The sequence below is a fragment of the Heterocephalus glaber genome, unplaced genomic scaffold, assembly GCF_053883595.1.
Source record: "Heterocephalus glaber isolate CG9 unplaced genomic scaffold, H.glaber_assembly_v1.0 deba00001451, whole genome shotgun sequence".
Taxonomy (NCBI): domain Eukaryota; kingdom Metazoa; phylum Chordata; class Mammalia; order Rodentia; family Bathyergidae; genus Heterocephalus; species Heterocephalus glaber.
Genome location: NW_028258301.1, coordinates 5,702,802 through 5,714,647, shown reverse-complemented (window position 1 = coordinate 5,714,647; position 11,846 = coordinate 5,702,802). Strand labels below are relative to the sequence as shown.

The following is an 11,846-nucleotide window of genomic DNA, read 5'->3' as shown; positions in this document are numbered from 1 at the left end:
ATTGATCAGACGAGTTTCTGGTGGTCTCACTGGCTTGCAAGTAAAGGTTTTGTTTTTTCACCCAAATTCTGTGTCTCCGTGCATTTCTTTCTGCGATTCCAGAACATTTGGTTCCCTGACTGGGAATCAGGAAAGAAGTGGCCCTTTGTACTCCACTGGAGGGAGTGGATGTCTGTCTCCTTGAGAGGAAAGGCGCGCCCCTGGGACTAATTTCCCAGGCTCCCCAACAGGACACAGAGACCCGCTCACCAGTTGTAGATCACTCAAACCCGAGACAGAAGATGACAGAAGGAGGGCTGTTGCTGTTGGTGTCTCTTCTGTCTCTTTCCTTGGCTGGGTGAGAAACCCCAGAAACCCCCTAGTTGCTAACTTTTGGTTTCACTTTAGTTTCACTTTTTGAATTTTTATTTTGTAACTTTGGGCAAATACAGCACAGGGCCCTGATCATCCCTTGTGCTTTGCCATTTAGGAAGATAGCTCCTCCCATTTGTTTTGGTTCACTTTGTGAACTTTTGGCAAAAATAGTGCAGGGGCCTGATCACCACTTGTGCTTTGCCATCTGGGGAGGTAGCTTCTTTCATTTGCTTTGGTTATGGTTGGGGGGGGTCACCAGGAGGGAATGTGATAACTTCTGAATAACTGTGTCAGTGAAAGAGTTCTGGATTGGAGAGTGAGTGGAACTAGCTGCTGAACAAGACAAAGGGAGGAACTACTTGCGCTGCTTAAGGAGTCCTCCCTGAGTCAAAAAATTTGTGTGTGGCCTATTGCAGAACTTGTGTGTGGTCGCATTTAACAAAGGCACAATGGTGAGCTTAAGTGAAAGCCCACCTTAACCTGAAAGGACCTTAAAGTGGCCGAGAGGCCCACAGCCAGGCAGGCAAGCGAGTGATCCCCTACCTTTGTTTATCTTGCATCTCTGTACAAGGGTACCCATACACACACCAACACTCTGATTGGCTGATCATGGGGACAGAAACATCTCGTCCTACTGTTTTGAAATGCATGCTTAAGAATTTTTAAAAAAGGTTTTACTGGAAATTCTGGTATTAAGATGAAACCCCAAAAACTTAGAGCCTTTTGTGAGTTAGAATGGCCCACGTTTTACCCAGCTTGGCCAACTGAGAGAGCCCTAGATGAAGGTCTCGTCTGGTTCATCTGGCTAACAGTCACCACCACCCCCGGACTGGAACATCCAGATCAATTTCCCTATATTGATTTATGTCTCAAATTGTGCCACAGAATGCCTCCTTGGCTTCATATGTGTGCTCTGTAAACAAAAAACAATATCCTGGTCTTCCATCAGAAAGAGGATGATGATGGAAATGAACCAGTCCTTTCAGATCAGAACCAAGAAAATTTAGACTTTCCCCCCTCCTTTTGAGTTGCTAAATTCACAGGTGTGGAGGAGGTGGGGACAAAAACATGAGAACTGCTTGGCTTTAGAGCACCAGAGGGTGCATGTTATGGTCAGACTTAGAGAGGATCGAATAGGGCTTGCACTCAAGTTGGAAAAAAAATTGAAAAGAGAAAATAAAGAATGGGTTGAAAACAGCTAAGAAAGCTCTGAAGGGCATAAAACAAAGCCAGAGAAAGTAAGAAATTTTACAAGAGAAATCAAGTTACAAATTTTAGCTAATTGATAAATGTATCTGTGTTTCAGTTTGAGTTGATGTTTAACTGGTATGCTTAAAATATTTCTTGCACATTGCAAATTCTTCCATTGTAATTATAAGGTTAACTTGCTCTTTTCCGTACTTTGTTGATAAAAAACTCAAGGTCACTACTGTTCTATTGGCAGCCAACCAAATTTAAAGTGTAACAATCTGAGAACAGAAAAGGGACACTTTAAAATTTTAACAGCTAAAGACAAGTTTGTAACAAAAGGTCTACAGTGAGATTAAAAAAATTAAAAAGCTGTAAGTAAAAGAGATGCAATTTTGATACAAAAAATTTTTGTATGTTTGTCTTGTTAGAAAGATAAAAAAATATTCAAGACCAGAAGGTTTAGGTATGTCAAAAGATGTGCGAAAGTGATTTATCAAGAAAATATGTATGCTTGTTTGTTGGTTTCAAGTTTGTTATGAAAAGTTTAAATATGTTTACATTGGTTGTCATCAAAGGGTTAAATTCTAAGTATGTTACTAATATGTGTACATTGGTCATCTTCAAAGAATTTAAAAGCCAACAGGTTACAATATGACCTCCTCCTTTATAGTGAGTTAGAAAAAATTGTTGGGAAAAGGCACAAATATGTCAGACCAAGATGTGATAGTTGAGATTTGACTTAAAAAAGGACAAAAGGAGGCTAGGTCTAGAGCAAAAAGTCATTTATTCTCTCCCAGGACCCCTCCAAAATGCTTCAATTATTTGATTCCATCTTTGCTACCCATTGTCCTAATTGCGATGACTGTATAAAAACTTTGTAGAACTTTGTTAACTCCTAAAGAAATGCAGAGAGTTTTAGGAGAAATTAAAAAGATTAATGCCACTAGAATGCCAGGTGATACACAGAATCCAGATGCTTGGCATGAACAGCAATTCCCAGTGAATGTGCTGCCATATTGGGATCCCAATACCCAAGCAGGACAGGAAAACTTGAGAAATTATCAGACAGCCCTTTTAGCAGAAATGTGGGCTGCAAGTAAAAGACCTACTAATATGATTGAAGTGTCAGAGACCCAGCAGGAGCCAAATGAGAGCCCTGAGAAATTTTACAAGTGGCTTTGCGCGGTCTACAGAATGTACACACCATTTGACCTGGCAGTTCCAGAAAATCACCAGCTAATTAATACAGCTTTTGTAACCCAGTCAGCACCAGACATTAGAAGGAAAATCCAAAGGCTGGAGACTTGGGAAGGCATGAATATAATGCAATTCTTCCAATTAGCTAGGAAAGTGTATGTGAATAGAGAGACAGTGAAGGAGAAAGAGAGAGCCAGGAAGGAAGATGAGTGGGATCAGAGGAGAGCTCCTTATATAGCAGTAGCTATGGGAGCCAAGGAAGAGACAGAAAAAGAAAGACAAGGAACAAAAGTAGAAGGAAGACAGAAGAAAGGTTTTTGGTGCAAGAACTTAGAGTTTGACCAGTGTGCATATTACAGAGAAAGGATATTATAAGAATATGTGCCCAAGGCTCAAAGAAAAGAAAAAGCAGGACTTGAAGGAAAGGAAGGATACTGTCACATTGTTGCCTGTGATGGAAGACAATGACTGACACAGATCAGGCTCAATGCAGCTAGGCTGCTATGAGCCCATGGTTGATATAAAGATAGGGGGCCAAAATATGTCCTTAATGGTGGATAGTGGTGCAGAACATTTAGTAGTAACAGCTCCAGTTGCCCCTCTGAGCGGAGAGTGCATCCAAGTGATTGGTGCCCCTGGAATTTCAGAAAAGTGCCAGTTCTGCTATGAAAGGACATGTGAAATTGGAGGACATAAAGTGAAACACGAATTCTTGTATATGCCAGAATGTCCTATCCCCTTACTAGAAAGAGATTTATTATCTAAATTGGGAGCTACAATAACTTTCACCCAACAAGGAAATGCATCTCTGCATTTAGACCCAGGAAGAGATCTCATCATGATGGTAACAACTAAAAGAGAGGATGAATGGCAGTGTTACAATGTGGATGATGTTTGCCAGGCTCTGCAAGAATTAAGAACTGTGTTCCCTGGAGTATGGACAGAAGAATCGCCCTCAGGCTTAGCTAAGAATCATCCACCCATAGTTATAAAATTAAAAGACAATTCGGCCCCCATTGCTGTAAAACAATATCTGATGTCTGGACAAGCTCAAATTGGAATTAAACCTCATATCATGAGATTAAAGTAATTCAGACTTATTAGAGAATGTAAGTCACCTTGGAACACCCCTTTGCTGCCTGTTCTGAAATCCAATGGGGACTATAGGCCAGTGCAAGATCTATGGGCTATAAATGAAAGAACAGTAATGCTGCACCCAGTGGTCCCTAACCCCTATACTTTGTTGGGTCTGATACCCCCAGAAGCAGCATGGTTTACTTGTGTGGATTTAAAAGATGCCTTCTTTTGCCTTTGCATCACTTCCCTGGTGCAAATAATTCAAACAAAGAGAGGCCTGGTAGTGCTACCTATCCTAACCAGACTTGCAATCACCCACAGTCTCATTTTGGGGGAAACAGCCATTGGCCTAGGACAAAAACAGTATATTTCATTAGGACAAGAGATTAGAAAAGACCTCAAAGAAATCCAAGATGCACTCCAAGCCCTAGAGACTCAGCTAGATTCTCTAGCCCATGTGGTGCTGCAGAACAGATGAGCTCTTGATTTGCTCACAGCTCAAAAAAGGGGAACCTGTTTATTCCTCTGTGAAGAATGTTGTTATTATGTGAACAAGTCTGGTATAATGCAAGAAGCACTGGATAAATTAAGAGATCGAATTAAGACTCTTGATAATGAATTTGGTACAGGAGAGCCATTTTATGGAATTGATTTCACTTGGAAAGGATGGAAAACATGGATAGGACCCCTTTTGGGCCCTCTCCTTGTTATCATATTAGTGCTGATGTTTGGCCCTTGTGTTGTCTAGTGGATTTCAAAATTTATCCATCAGCATATTGCTGCTGCTTAACATTATCAAATGATGCTAATAAGAAATTTAGATAAATTAGATAAGACATATTATGGATAGAAGAATCATCCCAAAGCAGACAAAGGGAGGAATGATAGAGAAAATTTAAACTATAGGTTAGTTACTAAGGTAGCTGAAGTAGAATGAGTAATACATTCCTGTAAGATTTACCTTTCCTGTAACTCTTATTATTTAAGGTAATGGCTAACTGAACCTTTGACCTGTAACCTAGCTGTAGGTAACATTTAACCTGGAGAAAAGCAAAGTAGAAATGTTCGGGTAGTTTACAATGTATGTGCTTTAAGCGCCATCTGTTTGTTATATGTCTGTGACTAGAACCATTAACAGGAACTAGTTGTAAAAGAGAAACAGAAATTTTACTGACTAAGACCACCAGGAATGAGGTAATGGCTAAAAGAAAATATAAAAGGAAATGTTAAAACAAAGGATGGGTGGACATTGATCAGACGAGTTTCTGGTGGTCTCGCTGGCTTGCAAGTAAAGGTTTTGTTTTTTCACCCAAATTCTGTGTCTCCATGCATTTCTTTCCATGATTCCCAAACACTAGAGTGGAAAGCCAAGTGAAAAAGTTCTTTCCTTGACCCTGCAGAAGAGGTTGACCACATCAACAACTGGATCATCACCCAGTGATACCCACTTCAGACTTCTGAGCTCCAGAACTATACAAGAATAGCTTTCTGTTACTTAAAACCACAAAGGTTGTGGTAATTGTTTATAGCATCAGTGGGAAGCTCACACAGAGAAAAATCAGCAGGCAGAAAAGGAAAAAACAGTTAGAGGGCCTAGATAGCCTGTCACAGATGCAGCCAGGAGGGAGACATGTAGACAGGCAAGCAGGTAGGAAGCCTAAAGAAAGGTGAGAGATACAACAGCAGAAAGAAAGGAGGCAGGACAACAGGAAGGTGAGCAGATAGAAAGCAGATGAATGGACAGGCTGTGGACAGGAGCAGATGACAGGAAGACAGGAGAGTAGGCAAGAGACACTCAGAGCCTGTTGTTGACTAACCAGGGTTAGGGTTAGTGGAGCTTCCTGAGATGCAGGTAGATCCCATTCTTGAACTTCAATACAAGTCACGGAATTGGGAAGGGGACCCTGGTGGGATCTGGCAGTAGCTCAAAATAGAGCAGGGTGGGGGCCTCAGCCAATTTCAGTTCATTCATGGCAAATTGTTTCCCAATCCAGTTCCTGGGCCAGACAGTGATAGTGAAATGAGATATGGCCTCAGACCCTGTTCTGAGGTGGTTTGCCTGAGCCCCAGCCCAGAGCTTTGGTTTACTCTCTCCTGACCTTTGATAGAGCTACCCTCGGCCTACTTCTGCTCTCACAGGCATGGAATCTCTCTCTCTCTCTCTCCAGGGCAAGAGGTACAATCTGATCTCTTGAGCCATTTTAAGAGTTAAGTATTAGTTTATTTCATTTAGGAGATCCAAGAAAGTTCCTCCGAGAGGAGTCAAATGTTAATGAGGAACCTCTTTTAGGGAGCATCGGTTTGGGTACCTGCAGATTGCAGCCCCGTGTGCCTCCCACTCAGTGGTCAGGCTCCTGACTCCCTCTCCAGCCTCAGGCCACCCACCTCTGTATCCTTCTAATTGCATTCCAGAAATGTCCCTTTTGCATTCTTCAGTGTTTTCATCCTAGACTTCTCTGGTGTCCCTGCATCCCCTCCTTTCACATTGATTCCTCCATGTCCTCCATCAGTCAGTACAGTGTCCAAATAGCTCAGCTGCATCCACATCCTCTATGTCTGCTGTGTCACCTACCTCCTACCTGTGCAGCACCATGTTCTACCTCAGCTCATGTTGCTGAGGTCACTGAACATGCTCTCCCTCCACCTCTGCCTGTACTTCCTTAACGCTCAGGCAAATGACTTGTTGGTCCTCAACCCTGCTCCATTATCCCTCTCCTTCCTGGGCCCCTAGTGGCACCACTGGTCCATTATTTAAGGACACATCGCAATCCAGAGACTGAGACAGTGCTGGGAACATGGAACATCCCACCAAGAGTGAAAGAATAATGGAAGGAATGATGTTCGCCTTAAGCATGGTTATTCCTTCTGTAGAACACATTTTTGCCCTTGACTGAACTCTTGAAAGGAGGGATGGTATCATCAATCTGTGTTCCTCTTACCTAGTATAGGACTTGGCACACAGAGGCTGGTTTAAAACCTTCTTGTATATTTGAATTAAATCAATTAACTTCACTAGATGTAAAGAATTCAATTTACTTGAGTTTAAAATAATGTAAGAAATTTCTCTAAAAATTGAGTTACCTAGTACTCTCCTGTCCTCTAGTGGCAGCAATATGATTTGCAGCCAATGTAGGAGGAAGTACTCAAGTCTTGGGTTTAAAAAGCAATTTGTAGAAAGTCAATTTCTGAAAGGACAAGTTTCCTAAAGCCTGTTGTATGAAAGTTGTTTCCCCATTTGAAGAATTCATAGAGGTATTGACTGAGAAAAGTCTGTTTCTATTACTTCTTTATAAAGATTAGAGTAAGTTACATCCTACTAAACAATTCCTGTAGCCTCTGAGGGTTATCACAGCAGACCTTTTGGAGTGTGTTTGTCCAAGTCAGCAGCTACTTCAATTGTGTTTTTTATTTCACACACCAAGAATCTCTCAAATTCTATATAGTATATACAAAATAGTAATTTTCTGTCAAAGGCAGTTTACTGTCCCCATTTTAATGCTTTGTATGCAAACTTGGGCTGTATTGGGTCTAACTGTAATTTCAAGGTATTTCTATCTTACTACATCTGTCCAGTTTTGACAACTGGGAAAGTTGTAAGAAGAATGTGATCATTAACATGCAGTCAAAATGGTGTTGGGAGAGACTGCCAATATGTTGTAAAACTTTCTTTGATGGATTACTGTAAGCTTTCAAAATCTGACTGAAGAGTTGGCAGATAGCAGGCACCCAGAAAATAAACCCAGGCAGACTAATCACTTGCTGCAGTGATTTGAGAAACATGGAATAAACTGTAAAGGGTAGTGGCTGGATTGAGAATGTGTGAGAAGAATCTACCCTTTGAGGTTCCTGGTGATGAGAAAGCACATCACCTGAACTTAAACTTACAGGAGAATTTCTAATTCCTGAAACCATATTTCTAATTTGAGGAAAGCACCAGGACATACTGGAATATGTAATATCTACTGACACAGATTTGGCTGGCCTTTGGGAAGGGCACTGGGCCAAGGTCTCTGTGATTTTCCACAAAATGTCCCCTTTCTTCTGTGCACAGATACATCCACACAAGGCTTCTTTTCCACAACACCAACAAAGAAGGGTGTATCTGAAAATGTCATTTGTAGGCATAGGAGGTCACAAACAGCAGAGAATGCTACAGGTATTACCCTCATCCCCTATTACCCAATTACCGCACAGGACACCTCACCTTGATCCTCCTGAGAAGGGCAGGAAGGAGTGGCTATGTCGGGGAGAATCAGGTGCAAATCGGGAAGGGTCAAACACCTGCAGAAAGAGAACCAAAGCCAGGAAAGGTAGGGGTCAAACCCCTTCTTTCAAATCACAAGGGGACAGTAAACACAGGGGAAGGAGTAGGAAGAGGTGTTGGTCCTGAAATCATCCCCTTCCCTCACCCGCCTTCCTCTCAGGGACCTCATACCTCAGGGTTTGGCCACACCTTAGGGTTGTGATGAAGGGCATAAATGGAGAGTGAGATCAGGATACCTAGGCAGTAGGTAGGAGACAGAGATAAGACTGATTATGCTCATAGGGTGAGTTCCTGGTCCCTCACCCAGCAGGGAACATGCCTGCACAAAATATCTGAGTGCCACAAATCATCATTTTGAGCAGGGTGATCCTGCTGCAAAAGATATAGGTGGACTTGGTAAACTACCTGAGCACAGGTGAGGAGCAGAAAAGTATGACTCAGAGAGAAGGAAGAAAGAGTTGGACCTTACTTTTTGGAATAAATCAAATGAGAACCTATGTTGATAAAGGGTTTCCATTGAGGAGCATACATTCATTCATTCAGTGTTCACGACAACCCTCCCAGGAAAGCATTGTTATATTCCCATTTTCCAGATGAGGCAACTAAGTTTCAGAGAGGAATTGTCAATGATCCAACAGGTAGGATGTGGCAGGGCTGACATTCATGCCTAATGAGGGTGTGAAGCAAAAGGTGGTTTGCTACCACAACAGGGGTCTTAGATGTGGTCCTCAGCTGCCTTCTGCCTTCAACCTGAGGGTTTCTCAGTGACTGGACCACATATGACCCATGACATGGAATTCAATGATCATATATCACAACTCAAGGCAAGAACCACATCTCCCCAGCCCCTATGTGATTCTCTTGCCATCCTCTACATCTTAGGGAATAGAATTTTAGAGGCTAAAATCTAAAGGCTAGCATTTCTTTGTGAAGAAGTTTCCACAGGTTAGGATGCACATCACATTTACTGACCTGTATATGTAGTTCTGCACACTTTTTTGACCAAGTATTCAATGTATTATATCAGATATAGAGGATGATAAAAATGATGTGACAATGAAGACACATGAAGGACAGGTATGTTCACAAATCATGCAGTGTTGGGTTGTAGAATTGGAATCAAGAGTATTAGAATCAAAGAATGTCACTACCACCAAACTGGCACTAACTGCAGCATCAGTAGACCATGGATTCTACAGAAGAAAGAATGTTAGCTAAAGAACAAGAGAAGCTTAGGATAGTAGCAATGCAGAATATCAGAATTAGAAGGAACTTTATAGGTCATTTAGGCTTATGTCCTACATGTGAAAAATGTGCTCTGTGACTAAGAAGTATTCATTTACTGACAATAAAGAAAGACCCAGCAAGGTTCAGAACTGCTGAAACACATCTTATCCCTGGGGAGAGCTTAGGTGATTCTGGGAAGGTTATACCTTTGGGTAAAAAGTGTCCATCAGGGAAGGTTATAGGTTTGCTGAGCTCTCTGGAAACACTTTGAACCAGTGGATAGAGCCTCAGGGCCTCCTTGATGCACATGGTGGTATAGGGCATCTGGTCCAGGTGTTCCCTGAGATGAAGCTCATCTTGAAGGGCAGGCAAGGCCTGGACAATCTAAGACCATCTCCCTACCAGAGAGTCTGGGCTCTCTGATCTCTTTCTTTTTTTTTGTACATCCTTTCATTGGTACGTTTTAGGTATACAATATAATGACATTCATCATTGGAAATACACAACTTTACATACTCTCTTGGTCCTTATTTTTTGCCCCTTCTCCTGCCCTCCCTTTAACCCCTCCATCCCTCCCTATTTACAAAGACTTTGTTTCCATTTTCCCATTTTCTCATATTAATTCCATTCAATTCTTTCCTTTCACCTACCCCTCCCACTTCCCCTTCCCCTTTGCCCCTTTTCTTCCTATTTTACATTATCTATTATACCTTTTAGTCCTTATTTACACTTTCAGTCTCTCACACTAGAGAAACTATTTGGTATTTACATGTGTGTCCTATTTATTTTACTTAAGAGTATCACCTCAATATGCATCCATTCAGCTATAAACATCTCTAATTTCTCATTTTTTATGACTGAGTAGTACACTATTTTATAAAAAACCAACATTTTCTTTATCCAGTCTCCAGTTGATGGGCATTTGGGCTGTTTCCAAGTTTTAGCTATCACAAACTGTGCTGCTATGAACATGGGTGCACATAGATCACTGTGGTATGATTCTTTTATCCTTTTGGGAAAATACCCAACAGGGGAATAGCTGGATCAAATGGGATCTCTAGCCCTAGTTCTTTGAGGTATCTCCATACTGTTTTCCACAGTGGTTGCACCAGTCTACACTCCCATCAGCAATGGAGAATATTTTCTTTCTCCCCACACCCTTGCCAGCATTTGTTATTCATTGATTTCTTGATAGCAGCCATTCTTTCTGGGGTGAGGTGGAATCTCAGTGTTGTTTTCATCTGCATCTCTCAAATGACCAGTCATGTTGAACTTTTTTCCATATGTTTAATTGCTGCCTTTACTTCGTTGTCTGAGAAGTGTCTGTTCATTTCAGATGACCATTTTTGAATTGGGTCTTTGAATTTGGGGGGGTCTGATTTTTTTCAATTCTTTATATATTCTAGATAGTAGTCCTTTGTCTGAGGTACAGCTGCTAAAATTTTTTTTCCCGTATTCTAGGTTGTCTGTTAGCTCTGTTGGTGGTTTCTTTTGCAGTGCAGGAGCTTTTTAATAAGATGAAATCCCAGTTGTTGATTTTTTCTGCTAGTTACCATGCTACTGAGGTTTTATTCATAAAGTCTTTTCCTATGCCAATGACTTCAAGAGTTCTACCTAACTTATCTTCCAGAAAGTTTAGTGTTTCTGTTTTAATATTTAGATCTTTAGTCCACTTTGATCTAAGTTTAGTGCATGGTGATAGGTATGGGTCTAGTTTCAATTTTTGGTAGTTTTTTCAACATCATTTATTAAAGAGGCTATCTTTCCTCCAATGAGGGTGGTTGGAGCTTTTGTCAAAGATGAGGTGGCTGAGTAAGTCTGGAGTTGTTTCTGCATGTTCTAATCTGTTCCACTGATCCTCAGGTCTCTTCTTTTGTCTGTATCATGCTGTTTTTATCACAGTAGCTTTGTAGTATAGTTTCATGTTGGGGACTGTGATACCCCCTGCCATGTCTCTGATGCTTAGAATTGCTTTAGCTATTCTAGGTCTCTTCTGGTTCCAAATGAATTTTTGGATTGTATTCTCTAGTTCTGTGAAGTATATTGTTGGAATTTCAATTGGGATTGCATTGAATCTACATAGTATTTTTGGAAGTATGGCCATTTTCACTATACTGATTCTTCCTACCCAGGAACAATGGATGTCTTTCCACTTTCTTGTATCCTCTTCTATCTCTTTTTTCAGAGTGCTGTAGTTATCAGTGTAGAGGTCTTTTGCTTCCTTTGTTAGATTGATTCCTAGATATTTCATTTATTTGTATGCTATTGTAAAAGGAATTGTTTCCCTAATTTCTCTCTCAGTGAGTTTGTTATAGCCCTCGTATTATGTCCCATAGATTCCTGTATATTGTACTGGCATTTTCATTTACTTGTAGAAACTGTTTAATTTCTTCTTTAATTTCTTCTGTGGCCTGTTGGTTGTTCAAGAGGGTGTATTCAGTTTCCATGTGCTTGTGGGGGTTTTGCAGTTTCTTATGTTATTGATTTCCAATTTTATTGCACTATCATCTGATAATATACAGGGGGTAAATTCAAT

General features: G+C 41.0%; 2 protein-coding genes across 2 annotated transcripts in view; one reads left to right on the top strand and one right to left on the bottom strand.

Moving 5' to 3' along the window:
- Positions 1-314: 314 nt before the first annotated feature.
- Positions 315-11,846, top strand: part of Cyp4x1 (cytochrome P450 family 4 subfamily X member 1) — a 140,859-nt gene continuing 129,327 nt past the window's right edge. Inside the window, exon 1 of the mRNA XM_087214876.1 lies at positions 315-337. The gene's annotated coding sequence lies outside the window, so the exon portion shown is untranslated. The remainder of the gene's footprint in view (positions 338-11,846) is intronic.
- LOC147827312 (cytochrome P450 4A12A-like) lies at positions 5,687-9,649 on the bottom strand. Its single transcript, XM_087214879.1, has 4 exons — positions 9,517-9,649; positions 8,255-8,319; positions 8,024-8,100; positions 5,687-5,816 (listed from the first exon to the last, which is right to left on the bottom strand). The coding sequence occupies exons 1-4, from the start codon at positions 9,632-9,634 to the stop codon at positions 5,702-5,704; spliced, it is 375 nt and encodes a 124-aa protein (XP_087071005.1). The 5' UTR covers positions 9,635-9,649; the 3' UTR covers positions 5,687-5,701.

Bases quoted from the DNA above. Each gene is read 5' to 3' on its own strand.
- LOC147827312 (XM_087214879.1), bottom strand. From the start codon at position 9,634: ATGCCCTATACCACCATGTGCATCAAGGAGGCCCTGAGGCTCTATCCA. The intron at 8,320-9,516 runs GTATAACCTTCC...CCTACTGCCTAG, and splicing joins TGGACACTTTTTACCCAAAG to GTATCCTGATCTCACTCTCC. The intron at 8,101-8,254 runs GTATGAGGTCCC...CTCTTTCTGCAG, and splicing joins AGGTGTGGCCAAACCCTGAG to GTGTTTGACCCTTCCCGATT.